Raw genomic sequence first — 17,928 nt, 5'->3', positions numbered from 1 at the left:
ATATATATTTTTTTTTTTTTTACTTTTAAATGTATTAGTATTTTTGATATTGTATTATTTTTATTCCTTTTTTTTGTTTTACTATAGAGGCAAAAAGCCATTTTCAATGGTTGTTTTATTATTATTATTAGTTACTTTAGTAGACTACCCAAGAAAAGTAGGTAGTCCCCCCTTCTTCAATAGAACACAGAAAAAAATAAAATAAAGCCTTATATAGGTTTAAAAAGGCATGTCAAACGAACACTAATTTATTTTAAAAAAATAATATAATATCTAATATCATTTACAATCCATTAATTTCAACATTCAAAATCCATTAGATTATTCCAAAGTGCATTTTGAACCACTTTTCTAGCATATTTAACTGTTAAAACCTTTCAGCTCCCGAATCGAAAGTACAATAATTAACAAAATATTAAATAATATAATATCTAATAATATTTAGAATTCATTAATTTCAACATTGTATTTTCAGGAGATGATATAAATAATTGAAAATAAACATTTATACAATATTTACATAAAAGTTAAAAATGATCACATGAAGAATTGTACTAGAGTTCATAAGCCTAATGACTCATTATTTACACATAGTTTAATTTGATAACTTGGCATTAATATGTCCATCTGGATTGAGTGAAGCTGGTTTGGAAGAAAGCTTGTATTTTTTCAAAGGTATTCTTTCTTGCCTGAAAATTTAAACATAATTTTTATGAAAACATAGAAGATTGAAAAATTATAATTTCAGTTTTCTTCACTTATATAATCTAACTAAAATTATAAAATTGGAAAATATCATCAACCCAAATTAAACAATCACTGGAACATACCCAAGACCATAAAAACTGAAGATTATACCACTATCATAAGTCACAATCCATGTGAATCTAAAGTAGTAAAATATCCTTTTGTAAAGTAAAGTATTGTTAATACTATTTTACAATTTACAAGAAACTAAATTGTCTCTGAGTGAATAGTTCCTAAATGTTTGAAGAAAATTAAAATGAAAAGAAAAGGTAAAGATTACCCAACAAAGGTTATATAGCATTGAAAAATTAAGAAATAATATTTTGATAGGCCTCCTTTTCAAAAAGATGCTCATCGGCCATAAGATTTATATAAAAAACATGTATATCAATGTATTTAAAATTCAAATAATTTATTTGATATTTCTCTAGGCAATTTTTTGACTATTTTGAAAACAGACGATAAAAATTTCTTGTATGCCAAAGAGAGACAAAATGAAGAGAATATCTATTAAGAGTTGACATAAAGTAGAAAAAGTATGAAGAAATCCTATTAATAATGTGTGCGTAGGTGGGAGATAAACGATCTAAAGCCAGTGGAAATTCTAAAATAATTCTGATTGATGATAGAAAATGCACACTTAACTAATTAAATTTTCTGAATTTCAGAGGGTTTTTTTATTTTTTCATAAAATCTGCAGTTTAAATTTTTTCATGAAAATCTCCAACTTTTCCAAATTCATATAAATCTTTAATTTTCCAGCTCACCAGAATATGCAAGTTAATGTATATTGTTATATATACATGCTAGAAAAATATTTTGTAAAAATTTACACAGCGTTAAAAGGTGTGTGTGTTTAAAAACTGGTAAGTTTATTTTTCACCCTCCTGACTGACCCCTAATAAAGCCCCTCTGATGTCCACACATGACCACAAATTCAGCTGGGTTCATGCCAGAATAGTTATTTCTATGACCATAACCTCTAATCATTTCTCTACATCAATGTAGCAATTGTTAACCTGCAGAAAAGCAGACCCAGTCCAATGACTTTCAAATAGACTACCGATTATTAACCAACTAACATGGCTGGAGTCCTCTATGAATATTTAACATTCAATATTTAAAAGACAAACAATTTCTGAACTCATTAAAAATAATACACTCTTTTTAATAAGAGAACATCACCACAGTTGAATAACAAAAGACTACCTGATCACTCTGAATCCTTTTGGTCCTGCTGAGTAAACTACTTTAACTTTATAAAATTCATCCATATATGAATATTCTCCTTTGACCTGTCCATTTTGACTTCTGAAATAAAAAATCATATTAAATCACATTTTAATTAACACTTTGACCATGGTTGACGACACAATGACAATGCAATTTAAAAGGCAAACATTGTTTTAAAACATCAATAATAATAAAAAAATAAGCTTTTCCATATAAAAATAGGTCTTATATTTATGTAGGAATATATAAAAATGATTTTCAATTTAAAATGACACACATCCACAGTTAGTTTTAGAATTACAACTAATTATTTATATTTAATTTGAATAATTTCTGTTAATACTGCAATTAAGTAGCAACAGTTTTAGAAATTATTTTTTATTCTTCTCTCAAAATAACTAAAGATGAAAAAATGTTCATTAAAAGAACAAACTAAGAGAATCTAAAAATGTTTCTTTACCAAGATAGGATTAATACTTAAATAATTATTTTGCTATACTCTAAAAATTCTGATAATGAATTTTAAAATAACCGTTAGTAATCATTACCCTCTATCTTAGACAACCATTAAATCTATCACATTAATGTGATGTAAAAATTTTAGAAATATATTATTTAAAATTAATAAGGTACATTACTTCAATAAAACTAAAAAATTCATAAAAAAAAAAAAAACTACCTTGCTTCAGATCGTGACTGAAAAAATCCCCTAGAGGGGTCTGAAACGGAAGTAGAGAAGAGGTAGGTAACTGGCAGTAACTGTTGAGTTTCTTCAGTTCTATCAGCGTTAACACCTCTCTCTCGGCTAGGACCGTGATTCACAAAAGAGCTGCACAAAAATTAAAGACCAATACAAAATAACATACACTTAAGAAGGAAAAAACTTCTTATTTGTTTCCACAGTTACAGCAAAAAAAAAAATAAATACATCATCACAATGATTTTGGAGGTGAATTCTTCCACCAGTAAACCGAAGGGCTGAAATTACACTATAAACATCCATAACTAAAATTGGACTATTAAATTCAAAGTGTTGAATTTTATAATGTTTATTAATGAGTTATCATGATTACAATGTTTATAAGCCTGATATTGATTTTCTACCTAAAGATGCTCCTTGGGGTCACTAAATTCTAAAAAAAAGACATTTTTTCTAGAATACGGTAAGGTGGGAAATCAGCAATTCTTATACTCACAACACACTTCATAAATAATTGATTTAATAGCGGAAGTAATACTGAACTGATCGAGTAAAAATAATAATACTATTTATAACAAGAGAAATTACTGTTGAATTATCAACTTAAATGTGAAAATTAATTATGATTTAGAGTACTCTATCAGCAACCACTCGTATCACTTTGATACAATACTCTTTACAACCTTCAGTATTTTTATGTGAAATGCATGGGATATTTAAGAATGCATAAAATCTTTGAATAATCCAAACTAAAGATGGTTTGAAGGCCAAGATTAATGTTTCATACTTATATTCATATAATTTTATTTAAATTATCATTTCATAATATCTATTTTATATGAAGTAAATTAAACTTATTTTGATTTAGTGCATACCTTGGTCAAAAAAGACAGTTGTAGCTAATCCAACTTGACAGATAGTTAACTACCAATGTCAATAAGGATTTAAAGACATGAAACTGTAGGTTAATCAATATGGATTTTATTCATTAATGCTCCCACCAACATATAATATTAATCAATAATTTACTTAATTATTAAAAATGATATAATGCTTAATCTTACCTATGTAGATTATTTTTCAATGTGGTTTTTGATGCCTGTGCCAAGATTCCGCCCACCGCCACCATAAATAGTATTTTCCTCTATAAATTAGAACATTGTATCAACAATAAGAATAAGTGATAGTTTAGAATATGTAAATACCAAGTTATTTTATAAATTTTCTATTTTATTTTTTTTTCATTATTAGTTGACTTTAATGTCCTTATTTACTAAAACAAGAAGGAAATAAGTAGGTTGTCTATAGTTAGTAACATATTCTGACCAGAGTCAGGTCTAGATTTATTCCTTTGACATTTAAAAATAATTTTAACTTTTAATTCTAAATGTGTGAATCAACTTTGTGGAATTATTTTAGTGGCTAAAAACATTGGTGCAGCGATAGTATAGTCTTGGGTTATAGAGGTAACAAAAAGAATAAAATAGCTTAACATATCTGAAAAAAAAGTAAAATATAGGGATTGACTCTGTAATCCTGATAAAAAAAGTAATTAAGTAAAAAAAGTCAACTTAAATTGTCTTTTCTTGTAATTGTGCATAGTTTCTACACAGTTTTGTTCCATATTTAGTCATTAAAGCATGAAATGCAATTGATTAAGATGATGTCTAACTAATTCTTCCTAGACCAGTTTACTATTTGTACAATGGTATAAAAGTGATCTAAATGCATTAATTCAATTTATAAGCAGCATAGAAACAGGCATGGATTCAATCACAGAAATTTGCTGCAATAAGTGTAATTGTTTCACAAGATAATGAATGTATCGCTAAAAGCAAATTTGATACATGTTGTGTAAATTTAGGAGCTTAAATTTTGATTCTAAATTCTTTGTATGAATACTGCACTTTCAAAAATCAAAATATATATATAAAAACACGTCATGTCTTTTGTTCAAATAGTATAGTAGAAGTTAAAATGTTGAGAAATACATCAGAGCATAGAAATCTCCGATATAATTCAATATTAAAATAGTTTATTAATTTTAATTTCTTAATATTTACCTACATCAACTCAGCTATTTGCATGAAATATAGAAATACACTTAAAACTGAAATTGGAGTGATATAAAGGTACAAAACAGTTTTATTTTTTAATTATTAATTATGTAAGGTTTTGTAAATCCTTATTATAATGTAAAAAAATACTAAAAATACTTTGTAGGTATAATTGAATTGTATTATTTTTTGATTGACCTAACAGGGAAAGGTTTCCTTAATAATTGAAGATGTTGGTGGTTTTTTTGGTACAATTTAATGAGTTCATTTGAAGATCATATTTTATATATATATACATCAAATCGAGAGCTGACAACAATTGACAAAATAATCTTCCTTTCTCAGAACAGGCAGTAATAAAAAATTCTAATTTTTAAGGTGAAAAATTTAAATGTTTCATTAATATGGGCTTAGAAACCATGGTACAAATCAACCAATTCAGTTTCTGATTAGGCCATGTATACAAAAAGCAAATTAACTATATTTATTTATTAAAGGTTGAAGATTGAACCAATTTATTTTTAAAAGAAGTAAAGGTACAATGGTAAAGAAATAAAATAAAACGTATAAATTATAAAAACTAAAATACTCAAACCAAGAAAGATAAAAGAAATGAAAGGGAAAGATGTCATGGAGTACAGGCGACAATTTGGTGAATAACATCTTCATATTTTACCTATTTGTGCCAGGATCAAATTTATACTTTAGTATTGATGGAATTGTAGAAACTATCAATAGATAACCAATAACTTAATATTTTGTCTATGGTGATACATACATTTGGTTCAGGCCCTAGTAGTCAGCAAAACATCTAAAATTATCTTTTATATCCATTTAAATAATAGTACATAATTTGAGTTTATGGACAAAATGATGAGATTTTCAAAGATCCAACATAATATTTAATTTACTTTACTAATTAATTAATTTACCTAATACATGAGAATATACAAATTTGTCATTAGTCACAGAATATGATTTAAGAAAAAAATGAAATAAGTTTTACAAAGACATACACAATAGTCATAACTAACGTCATTCCTAACATGCTTTTCAATTTCGGCCTGCATTTCAAATTTAACATATTTTGTCAGATTCTATCAAAATTGTAACACCACGGTTACCTTCCCCAACAGTGTAGCTCGAACAGTAGTATCTGCACTTACACTTTTATTAGTTTATTTTTCATCAAAACAAACTCTCAAGTCCTCGAAACAAATTAATTAGGCTTTAACTCACACAACAATAATTAGAGTAGTCCCAAGTGCTAATACTGTCGAAGTCGGTCCCTCAGCCATAGGGGCACTATTATTGTGAGTTTGGAACTTTTCCAAAGACGAAATGTTTACAAATCACACACGTATTCTGGATCAGATCCAGTAATTTAGAGAATTGTATTTTAGGTCGTCATTGACTTAATTACCAAACTGCGTAAGTCGGTTAGAAAAAAAGAACTGTTTGTTTCTCCCCTCCTTAAACTAAATGAAGAATGGCGCCTAAAAAATCAAGCAATTGAATTAAATTTAAATTAAACGACTTTTTTATACACAAAAATATTAAATAATTGAATTCTATAATGTAGATAAAACTAATGGATAAACATATCTAAAATTTCAAATATTCCAATTTATCACACTAGGTTACATTGAAAACTGGAAGTTTTGATGGATTCACTTTGGCCCATATTTAAACTTATATAAACATAATGCAAAATTTATATGGTTAAATTCGTATTAAAAATCATCAATAGATACAAGAGTTTAGAAATAATGAATACCTTTCCATAACAGGGCCATTTTTAACAAAATGTTTTTTGAGATTTAAATCCACTAACTACCGATCTTTCAGTACGTCCCATACAAATTTTTATGAAATGTTGCTTTTTAAAAAGCAATATCTCGAAAACTATTTAACGTAAATAACTCTTTTAGGGCTCATATTTTAGCAAATTTACCCTTCTTTAAATGACGTTCTCTTAGGTTTTCTTGTGTTCCTACTTTTTAAGATATAGAGCTCCGAATGAAAAATTAGTTTTTTGATCGCTTTGAAACAGCGTAGAATTCTTAAAATAAATTAATTAACTACTAATCTTTCAGTAGATTTTTAAGAAATTTTTCTTTTTAAAAACATATATCTCGAGAACTATTGGACGTAAATAGCTCTTTTAGGGCTAATATTTCAGCACATTTACTCTTATTTAAATAATGTTCTCTTAGATTTTCTAGTGTTGTTGGTAGTTTTTAAGATATAGAGCTCCGAATGAAAAATTAGTGTTTTTTTAAGGTTTTGAAATAGCCGCCATTTTTTATTCCCTCTACCTATACTTGGCAGACTCATCAATTTTGACTAAGTAATTATACATAGTTTTCATTAAAGTAGTAAAAATTGGGGTGAGAAAACTGCCTTTTTTCTACTCTTGGGCTCTTGTACTATCTGGCTTTTCTTACTGACTCATGTTTGCAAGTCCCTCATCCACGATCTTTCTAGTCTCCTTGTGTTCTCAGGCACGAGAGTCGAAGCTATTCCTCCTATAATCGTGTTTTGGTTTACCAGTAATTTTTCATGAAACGTTTGTAGTAACTTCGTATGTATTTAGTGACCGTTGGAATTTTTAAGTCATGATGTAAAGTATTGTTATTTACGTACCATGGGGCTTCGGTGATAAGTCGTAGCGTTTTGGCTATACCATAAATTTTTAGTGCATATATCCAGACAGGTTTAAGTAAGTATATGTATGTGATTAATTGTTGTCTTATTTTTAATTTGACTCAGACCTTATTTCACATACACTGCGTAAGAAGAATTATTATAGCTTTCCATCATTAGAAAAATATTTCTTTTTAAATACAATTGTTTATATCCTCTTAGAATCGGTATTTGGGGAGGGGGGACCTTGCTCACTGCTAAACTACATCGTTAGAGTTACCATCTTTCTTGAGAAAAACACATTCTAAAATATAACCTTTTTTGCTTTATATGAAATTATAGATCACTGTATTAATAAATATCTTTTTAATTTGTTAATTAATAAACATTTTTTTCAGGTTTATGATTCATGTTTTAATAGTACCTTATTGTTATTTGACAATATTTGTGACAAAGTAACTAACTATATAAAGATAAACGTAAAAAAAAAATATTTTCCGTGTCGGGAAATCGATCGGAAATATTATAGTTTTCCATAATATTCTTATTATTTGTAGTCTTATCTACGTTGAAAACAAACAGCAGAAATATTTTAATTATAAACTTACGTGAATTTCAAGAATGCTTAAGAGTTGTGGATTATCGACTTCATTGATGAAACTAAAGCTGATGCTTATTTTTAAAATTACTGATCGTTAACAGAATTCTTTTTCCAACCACATTCACCGAATTCCGGACATACCTATTTCTTCACAATCTATCCATAACATATTATAAGGAATTGTAACTGGTATAATAACGAATCAAGATTTACTTACAAGTTATTAAATGTAAACTGATTTGTATTATTACTCCATGAGCTACTGACCTGATGCATTCCGACGATTCAACTAAACTGAGAACTAGACCTCCAGATCCCCGACAACTCCCCTTATCCGGACAGGTAAGACCTTCAACCTGCAGGACTAGCCCAAGAAGCCCATCGAGGTCGCTATTATAGAACTGGTTCCAAAATTAACATCCTAACACGCCAATTTAGCCATCTTCAATATTTTTTTTTTTTTAAATCTTATTTATTAATTCATTACTTTTCTCGAACAAGTTATTTGTATGTAAATAATCCACTTCAATCATTCTTATTATTAAATAATTTTAACTTATGTGTAATTTTTTGATATCCCAGAGGCTATTGAACTCAATTGATTTATTACTCCTAGAAAACTCCAATAAATTAGAAAGATTCATTTCAGAAACCATTGGACGTACATATGTCTGCCAGTGCTCAAATTAAAGCTGCAAAATAGTTATTTATGTTTATCTTTGTAGGAGTAGTAGTTTTTATGATATTCACACATGAATATGAATTTGACAAATGAAAATTGTCCGAACAACTATAAATCAATTTATTTTAGCAAATTTCATGTAAACTATTACTCCTACGAAGAAATACATCATAAACTACTTTATAGCTCATTAAACTAGCTTTAATTTGAGTGCTAATAGACATCTGTACATCAAATGTTTTTTGAAATTTAAATTCACTAACTACTGATCTTTCAGGAAGATTATTGATTGACCGTGTGTAAAGATGAAAGGAATATGGTCCGGGTGCGGTCAAAAAAACTCAAATAGTAGAATTATACTATTTTAATGAGCCAACGTTTCACCCCACGTTGCAGGGCTTCTTCAGGGCTAAAAAAGATACAAACACATAGTTATGTGTTTGTATCTTATTTAACTATGTGTTTGTATCTTTTTTAGCCCTGAAGAAGCCCTGCAGCGTGGGGCGAAACGTTGGCTCATTAAAATAGTATAATTCTACTATTTGAGTTTTTTTGACCGCACCCGGACCATATTCCTTTCATACTGATCTTTCAGTACGTCCCATAGAACATTTTTATGAAATGTTGCTTCTTAAAAAGCTATATCTCGAAAACTATTTAACGTAAATAACTCTTTTAGGGCTCGTATTTTAGCAAATTTACTCTTCTTTAAATGACGTTCTCTTAGGTTTTCTTGTGTTCCTACTTTTTAAGATATAGAGCTCCGAATGAAAAAATAGTATTTTTTTAAGGTTTTGAAACAGCCGCCATTTTTTATTCCCTCTACATATACTTGGCAGACTCATCAATTTTGACTAAGTAATTATACATAGTTTTCATTAAAGTAGTCAAAATTGGGGTGAGATAACTGCCTTTTTTCTCCTCTTGGGCTCTTGTACTTAAAGAGAAGTCCCTGGTGCCAGACTTTATCAAATGCTGGTCGTAATAGTTGTTTTGTCGAATGAGATGAATTGTTAGGCTACTTCTGTGGGAGTGAAATTTATAATGTATGATTTACAAAGGTGCCATGTTCTTGGTTTTTGTTGTCAGTATGTGGTGTAAATACGGAAGAAAGATGGTCTGCAAAGACCTTCGATTTTTCCTCGTCAGACACAGCCCAAGAACAATCTTCTTTTCTAAGAGGTGAGGTCATTTCTCGATGCTTTAGGAGTTTCATTTGTGTGCCATCGTCTGTCGAGAGACATTTAATGTTTCATAGTTTTACCGGTTAAATTTAGCAATTTGTCGTTTCAATTCATTATTTAGTTTGTAAAATGTCTGTCTGTATGATGGCTGTTTATTAGTCCTCCAATACTTGTGAGCCCTTCTCTTAGCTCTGATCGTTTGATAGTTTCACGCCGTTTTCCACGTTTATTTCAGGCGCTATTTAAATATCACTTGATTTAAATTATCTAAAGTCTCCTATTCCAGTTTTAAGCAAATATTTCAAAAGTGATATAGGACCGTCGCTCCCTGAGGGTCTTGGTGGGGCGGGTCCGGCCGGAAAGGATTGCTTTTTTGTGTTATGATCTCCTCTTGTAAAATTGTGACCTGTCGTACATCCACCAACCTACTCGTTGTAATTGTCGGTTTGAAAAGTCAGATAAGTAAGGCTACCACGAAGGGCGGGAGTGGCGGGTTGCACGCCTTTTTTCAATTTCAGGCGTTTTTTAAATATCTTATTAATATTAATAACTGACGCTGCATGTTGTATGGTTTGGTTGAACTGTCCCACTGGTTCCTCTAGTTCTTCCTCAGTTTTAATACAGAAATAAATGAAATGAGAAGGAAGTTTAAACATATTTTTTCTTCTTGAAAATAAACAGAAATAAATAAACTTTTTTTCGTACGGTTTGTAGCATTGAATATATTGAGGACTAAATGAAAAATTGAAAATGAAAGGTTTTTGTGGTTAATTATAAAAAAAAATGAACTAGTGGTAAGTACTGAAAATAATTCAATATATACTTTTCAAGGGCATTAATTAGATATGTTGAATAGTATGGATAATAAATTATTTTCGAGTAGAAATAATGCAAATTTTCTATGAGAAAAAATTCAATAGGCTGCCACCTAGTGTGGCATATGGGGACTTTGGCCGGTTTAATGGTGGCAAGGAAAATTAAAATGGGATAGGATACAATACTATTAAAATACCTCGAAATGTGTAAATTAAAAGGGATTTTTGACCGACTACTTAAATGGATAAGAAAGAAACGGTTCTTCTGAACTATATAATTAAAAGTCAACTTAATCCACTGGACCTTAATACGCTCCAGTTGAAGGTAACTTCACCTATTACTTCCTTATAAAGGATGAGGTCGAATTCGTCATAGTTTCTCAGTTTCGTAGTGACAGTCGCTTCCGTTGATTTCAATGTCAATCTGTTGCCATAATATAAATCAGCCCCAAGTTATAGAACAATATTCCTAGAGGAATCGGCACCTTTGGCGATTATATTTATATGAAATATCATATCGGCCTGATTACATGTTTATAATAACAGTATGATTTTTTTGTTCTTCCTTTACAATTGATTATAGGAGTATAGTCTTGAGCAAAAGACACACCTAACTATTTAAAACGCTATAACTGTTGAACAATTGTGAATAACAATGATTAATTATCAAAATAAAATAAATAAATAAAAATTATTATTCTTAAGGAGAGAGAGAAATGTTAACAAAAAAACAAATGACATTTATTGATTTAATAAAATAAATAACTGACTTCTAATGAAAAAAAAATTTGAAAAATTGTCCATTCAAGAGCAACATTCATCGTTGTTGTTATGACATTCATTCAATGTACAATTCATGGAATTCAACCATAATATTGATCCTAAAGTTATAGGAATTAGGCGAATTAAAATAATGGTGATAATAATAAAACTATTAAATAAAATATGTTAATTTTTTTTTTCAGCAATGATTGTAAATTAAGATAATGATAATGGAACTTAAAAATGAAGCACAGAAATTATAATTGTATCTATCGATGTAGGATCCATATGAAAGTAACGAATCATGCAAAAATTGACAATATAAAACTAAGCCCCAAAAGCCCTCGGACAACACACATTCCATCCATCCAGGAATTTGATGAATTCTAGAACATTCTCTTCTCGGTCGTACAACAGAGCTTGCACATCCTTAACAATTATTAGTTTTTTTTTTAAATGGGAAGAAACTTTGGTTGAGAGCAACTAAACCAGTTTTAAAAGTATAAAAAGAGCAGTAAGTTCCAACTTAAGTTGCAACCACCACAGAGAAGAAATGGTCCTAACCCGGCTTAAAATTGACTTGGATCTTGAATTGATTTCGAAAACATTGCCCCAAAAATATCAATTTTGTAAAAAATCATAACACTAGCCTACATTTTTGAAAATTTTCATTCTGCCACAGAGAATTATACAAAGAGGAATAAATAAAAAGCAATATATCAACCGCTAGATAATGGATAGCAGTAAGATGAATAAATACAGGGATGTCATTTTTGTGACAAACTGGATATCTGAAGGCAGTTCTAATGATTCCATTGCGAACCATTATTACTATGACTATAATTTCTATTAAGATATTTGTTACTTGTGTTTATTTTATTTTATTCTTATATTCATCCATTTACTTAATTTTTTTCCTCTTTTATTTACTTTTTTCTATTTTTTTTTCTTAATTATTTTTATTATATCATTTCCTTCAAAATAGTAATTAAATTAATATAATAAATACATCTGGTAATGATGAACACGATGAATTGTTTCATAGTATAAAGCAATCAATTAAAAGCCAAAAAACATATGTATATAAATAAAAAAATAAGTCAAGCTAAAATACTACACTTTTTTTTATTTATTTATTGATATTTACAATTGTATAAAAAATACAACAGTCAAATTTGATCATAATGACATAATGATAATGATATGAAACAGCATGTAGAGAAAATACCCAGTAGTAGAACTCTAAAAACATTTTACAATATAAGGTCACGAGGCCATCTTCTTTTCAGGCGCCACGGAGGATTGCCAGGAATGTTAGAGGAAGCATGGTTAGAAACTAGTGGGTTTGGGTGGTTAGGGAGTTTATAATGGAAGGAATGATATCGAGTTCGGGCTAGATCGGTTACATAAGGAACATTTAGGTCTTTATGTATGGTTTTATTAGTAGCAAAATAAGGAGCATTGAGGATAAAATACTACATTAAAATATTAAATAAACACTCTCACAAATGCCGCCCAAACTTATGTAGAATATTTAGAAATAAGGTTCATTGTGGTTTTTATAAAAACAAATAGACAGCCTATTTTTTTATATATTAAATAAAGTAAAATCCACTTTTGATTTTTTATATTTAATGATAAGCTTTTTAAATGATTTATGAAAATTTCAAGATATGCAGATCCAAAATTACCGTCTTCCGCCATCCGAATTTGTTACAGTTGATTATCGAAACTCGAAATGATTATCCTCCATATAGTTTCATAATTGCGGCCGATAAAGGTTTACACTTCAATTTCGGCCACATACGAAGGACAATCAGATAAAGTTTTAAAATCATATGAATGCCGATAAAGAAAAAGTCCAAAGCACTTTTTTACCCCAAATATTAAAACTATTATATACATGTATTTCAATCTTTATAAATTAATAGTTGTACCTCGCGGTTTCACCCACTATAAATTTGAAATACACTTGTTTGTATAATATAAATGATGATATTGTGTATTACAAAATAAATCTGAAAAAAAAAAAATTAACTTTGCAAGAAGCGACTTTAAATTGTCCAAGAGCTAAATGTCTTCTCTTATGTTGGCTTATTTCATATACACTGCGTAAGAAGAATTATTATAGTTTTCCATCATTAGAAAAATATTTCTTTTTAAATGAAATTGTTTATATCCTCATAGAATTGGTATTTTTTTTTGGGGGGGGGCCTTGCTCACTGCAAAACTACATCGTTAGATTTACCATCTTTTTGAGAATAACACATTCTAAAAAACAATCTTTTTTGCTTTGTATGAAATTATAGATCACTGTATTAATAAATATTTTTTAAAGTTCAGTCTATGATGTTTGTTTTAATAGTACCTTATTGTTATTTGACAATAGTTGTGAAAAAGTAAATAACTATATAAAGGACAACTTAAAAAAAAAAAAAATCTATGTCGGGAAATCGATCGGAAATATTATTTTGGAGTCTTGTCTAAAGTAATTGTTTTGGTGGAAGAACCGATATCATTTTTCGCACCACGATTCCCATCATTCCAAAACAGAATGACATAAAAAATTATAAAGACTCAATAAACTCATAAGTTAATGGTTCAAAGTACTCAGTGATATCTCATCAATACTTTGTAACTGTTTGAACTTAAAATGGAGAGTCTTTTTTTTTTACTTTTATTGTTATTATGATTTAGTACTCAGGACTTTTTGTTTGTTGATGGCCTTCCACGCCTCGGGCCTAGTGGAAAGCCATCAACTTAAATATTTTTGAAATTACGCGCGGATTAAGCATGGGTAAAGCCTAATTATAATTTATTATAGAGAAAAAGGTTAGATATCAAATGCGAGAGTTTTATTAGGGATCAAGCAGTCATATTGAATTTAGAGAGGTTTCTCTCAATCAAATTTCATTTCCCTATTATAGAATAATAAAATTGTCAACAAATGCTAGAACCAAATAAGTTTATTTGTAAATAATCTCACGTATTTTTTTTTTAAATTGGTAGATTAAAAAAAATATATAAAAAAACAACTTGAAAAGCGGATGACTTACTTTATATAAATAAAAGGAACTCAACAATACTTCTTTTTATTTTCTACAAAAACAATTTAAACTAATAACAAATATATCTTATTTGAGTATATTACAATATGGATTGTTACATATATGGCTGGGTTCCTTATAATGTCCATAAAAAAATAACAATGATACAAATTTGAGGTTGTATAGCAGTCCTGAAAAAAAATTAATCAAAGAGCAAATGGTTTTGGTGAAAATTTTAATGTTATTGGTCCTTTGGTCATGGCTATAATGGCAGAGCCTCTAAATTTGAGCGGGATTTGGGTTTCTTCTGTTTTATGTACTTCATAATTCTTCAGTATTGTTATGATTCCTACTTTTGTTTGTATAAGTCCAAATCGGGAACCTGAAATAAATTTTAAAAACATATATTTACATACAAATACACATACAAACATTAGTTCCTCCTTAGGAAATTAATTTGGTAACTACTGGATTGTTCCTAATTAAATGAATGGTGTTTATTATTTCAGCAATTCTTTAGGGATTTAACAATTTTTTTTTTCATTAAAATGTTTAAACATTATCTTATAATTAACAGTCATCAATACTCTATTGAACATTTATTTACAGTTTCACAGATAGTGAATACATTATTCTACATAATTCTTTCGTCTCCCCCTTTTTACTTAGTTTCTTCCATATATTTTCATGAAAAATAATAAAATTAAGGGAATTAAAGATACTTTCTACGTACTAAAAATTGAAATATACTAACCAATATCAGACAGACTTAAATATACCTTACCAATGCAATTTCGTGGTCCATCGCCAAACGGCATGTATGTAAATGGTTTTATTTTATCTTTATTTTTCGGAGAAAATCGTTCAGGGTCAAACTTTTTGGGATCTGGGAAATATTTACTGTCGCGTTGAAGTGACCAAATGGGGTTAATTATTTCGTCTCCTTTCTTTATTTTGTGGCCCGCTGGTGTTGTGTAATCCTTTGTGCAGCTTCTGTTCAAAGTTGGCACTGTTGGGTACATCCTCATAGTCTCTGGAAAAATATTTATGTTTAGAATTATAATTTCGAACAAATTGTATGTAATTACATCTGGTTCCAATATTACCGTGAAACCTCTGAACAAAATACACCTCAAATAAAACCTCAAAACAAACCTCAAATACTGTGAATAATATTTGAATGTACATATATACACGAAAAATGAGTTAGGTTATGTAAATGTAAACACAGTGTGGGTATACTCATTTCGATAAAACAAAAATAATTTAAAGTTTGGCTGGTTCAAATTTGATATGAAAATTGATAGAAGTTAACTTAGATAAATGTTATAAATAAAAAAAACATGTACATTTTTATCTGTCTGTTTGTCTTTTTTTTTACTTTTTAAAAAAACTTCATGTCGGGAACTGTTGAACGTAATTAGGGCCCATATTTTATCGAATTCATTCTGCCTCAAATTATGATCTATAAGGTTTTCTAGACTTGTCTAGTATATTCTACTTTAAATGATGTTCCCCTAGATTTTCTATTGTTGTTGGTAGTTTTAAAGAAATAGAGTTCCAAATGAAATATTAATTGTTTTAACATTTTGAAACAGCAACTATTTGTTATTACCCCTAGCTATACTTGCAAACTTATCAATTCTGACTTGTAACTATAAATAGTTGTCATTAAAGAAATTAATGATTAACTTGAATTAACTGATTTTTTTCCCACCGGGTTCTTGTACAGGTACGGATTTTGACGTTCGTTGATCATATTGACGTTGTTGGGAGACCTAAATGAACAGTGAAGGAAGCAATCCTTGAGCTTGAATCCAATAGTTGACAAAGATAAGAAATGGTATTGTCCCTTTTATGGTATTGTTGATGTGCCCTATCCTTACTTCTGGGTCTGAGGCATGGACGATAATTAGGAGCAATAAGAATTCTTTACAAATATTGAAGAAACCCATCCTTCGCAGCATCTACGAGGGTGTACAAGTCGGGAATGAGTGACAAATGCGTGACAATAATGAATTTTGCGGGATAACAAATGGGCCAAACGTGGTACGAGTCATCAGTCTTGGAAGTTTGTAGAGGGCAGGATAAGCAATCAGGATGTATAACTTGCCGATCCCGAAGTGTTCTTTCCGAGATGTCTCATGGAGACAGCAACGCAATTCCTGCTTGAAACTCAAAAGTGATAACCGTCTGTAGCAAACCGGGACACCTAGAGAAGACTGATAGAGGTAGCCATGACTATCGTGTTCTAGAGACTGATAAGCGAAGTCATTTTTATCGGAAAATTATTGGGGAAGATATGTGGCCGGTTTTTGCCAACTCTGAAAGCAGGATTTTATGGGGTAGACCTCGACGATATTATTATATTAGATGATGACCGAGTCACAAAATAAATAAATAGCCCAGCGTCAATAAATAGATTATAAAATAATAATATATTATCGTCTCACAAAGTTCTCATCAACCATTATTACCTGAAACAACCATATCAAGATATTCCATTTCCTTAATCGCTTGGTATGTAATACCACCATGTTTGCTTATAGTAGAATGAATTTCTTCCCTTAACTTTCGCTGAACGTCTGGGTTCAGAGCCAGTTCGTACAAGCAGTAACTTTGTACAGAACTAGAAGTTTCAAATCCAGCAAGAAAAAATACAAAGCATTGTGCAGTCAGCATTCCAAGATTCATTTCTGAAAAACATTAAAAAAGAAGCGAGGTGATTAACATGTAAGGATAGTCATATTGGTTAATGTTTAGAGTATGTGTATGTGTTTACCAAACATCAAATGGAAATTAAAGATGCATTGCAAGTTCTCGTTATCTCGAAAAATCTTAATTTATTTTATTTCTCGATTCAATTCAGATACACAGTACACTATACACTGGAAAAGTGTGCACTTTGGTGATACATAAATCACGTTATTACCAGATGTTGCGTTTGTTTTCGTTTAATAGCATGAAAACGCTTCCAGACGTATCGTAATAGAGAGAGTTTACTGCACTGAATGGACAGTTTTGTACAAGTAATTGACAATATTTTGTTATTACTTCTTACCTACTGGTTCAACATCTGTATCGATTCCATTTTTTTTCACATCATCCTCAACTGATCCTTTATTCTTTAGTTGAATTAACAAGCCTAAAAAGTCGTTCCGTTTTACTTCATTCGCCTCTCTGTAAGCAATTGTATCTCCTACAATTTTTATTAGGGAATCCTCGATTTCTCTTCTGACCGTCCTAAAAACATATTATTATATTTAATGATATAGACAAAAACATATACATAAAATACATAATTTAATTTTAAAATTTAGGATCATTTCTATCTATTTACACACTAGGATATATAAGATTGCAAACATCAAAGATGAATACAAAGTAAGGCACATCTCACATAGACATTTTAAAATAATTCACCATCTAGAGATAACACATAACTCCAAGTCAT

The 17,928-nt window shown here is 29.4% G+C and overlaps 2 protein-coding genes across 7 annotated transcripts in view; both read right to left on the bottom strand.

Annotated features, from left to right (window-relative positions):
- Positions 1-402: 402 nt before the first annotated feature.
- LOC106677351 (uncharacterized) lies at positions 403-6,139 on the bottom strand. 6 transcript variants are annotated; one of them, XM_014415229.3, is made up of 5 exons: positions 5,772-5,822; positions 3,745-3,824; positions 2,660-2,809; positions 1,957-2,058; positions 403-689 (listed from the first exon to the last, which is right to left on the bottom strand). In XM_014415229.3, exons 1-5 carry the CDS (start codon positions 5,805-5,807, stop codon positions 596-598), a joined length of 462 nt encoding a protein of 153 aa, XP_014270715.1. In that variant the 5' UTR covers positions 5,808-5,822; the 3' UTR covers positions 403-595. The 6 variants fall into 6 exon arrangements, with proteins under 6 accessions (XP_014270715.1, XP_014270714.1, XP_014270719.1 ...); XM_014415228.2 differs by having other exon boundaries at positions 404-689; positions 5,754-5,970; XM_014415233.3 differs by lacking the exon at positions 5,772-5,822 and adding an exon at positions 5,904-6,139 and having other exon boundaries at positions 406-689.
- An 8,364-nt stretch (positions 6,140-14,503) lies between these two features.
- Positions 14,504-17,928, bottom strand: part of LOC106677354 (cytochrome P450 6a2) — an 18,989-nt gene continuing 15,564 nt past the window's right edge. The window contains exons 7-10 of the mRNA XM_067046427.1: positions 17,536-17,717; positions 16,952-17,170; positions 15,259-15,507; positions 14,504-14,856 (exon numbers count right to left, since the gene is read on the bottom strand). Coding sequence (XP_066902528.1) covers positions 14,681-14,856; positions 15,259-15,507; positions 16,952-17,170; positions 17,536-17,717 — 826 coding nt within the window. The 3' untranslated portion in view covers positions 14,504-14,680. The remainder of the gene's footprint in view (positions 14,857-15,258; positions 15,508-16,951; positions 17,171-17,535; positions 17,718-17,928) is intronic.

This window comes from Halyomorpha halys, unplaced genomic scaffold (assembly GCF_000696795.3).
Source record: "Halyomorpha halys isolate HHAL.00 unplaced genomic scaffold, Hhal_1.1 Scaffold95.1, whole genome shotgun sequence".
Lineage (NCBI taxonomy): Eukaryota > Metazoa > Arthropoda > Insecta > Hemiptera > Pentatomidae > Halyomorpha > Halyomorpha halys.
Note: the sequence above shows the minus strand (reverse complement) of the source record. Positions and strands in the feature narration are given on the sequence as shown.

Bases quoted from the DNA above. Each gene is read 5' to 3' on its own strand.
- LOC106677351 (XM_014415228.2), bottom strand. From the start codon at position 5,807: ATGCAGGCCGAAATTGAAAAGCATGTTAGGAATGACGTTAGTTATGAC. The intron at 3,825-5,753 runs GTATGTCTTTGT...TCTAATTTATAG, and splicing joins ACGTTAGTTATGACTATTGT to AGGAAAATACTATTTATGGT. The intron at 2,059-2,659 runs GTAGTTTTTTTT...TTTTTATTTCAG, and splicing joins CAGTCACGATCTGAAGCAAG to AAGTCAAAATGGACAGGTCA.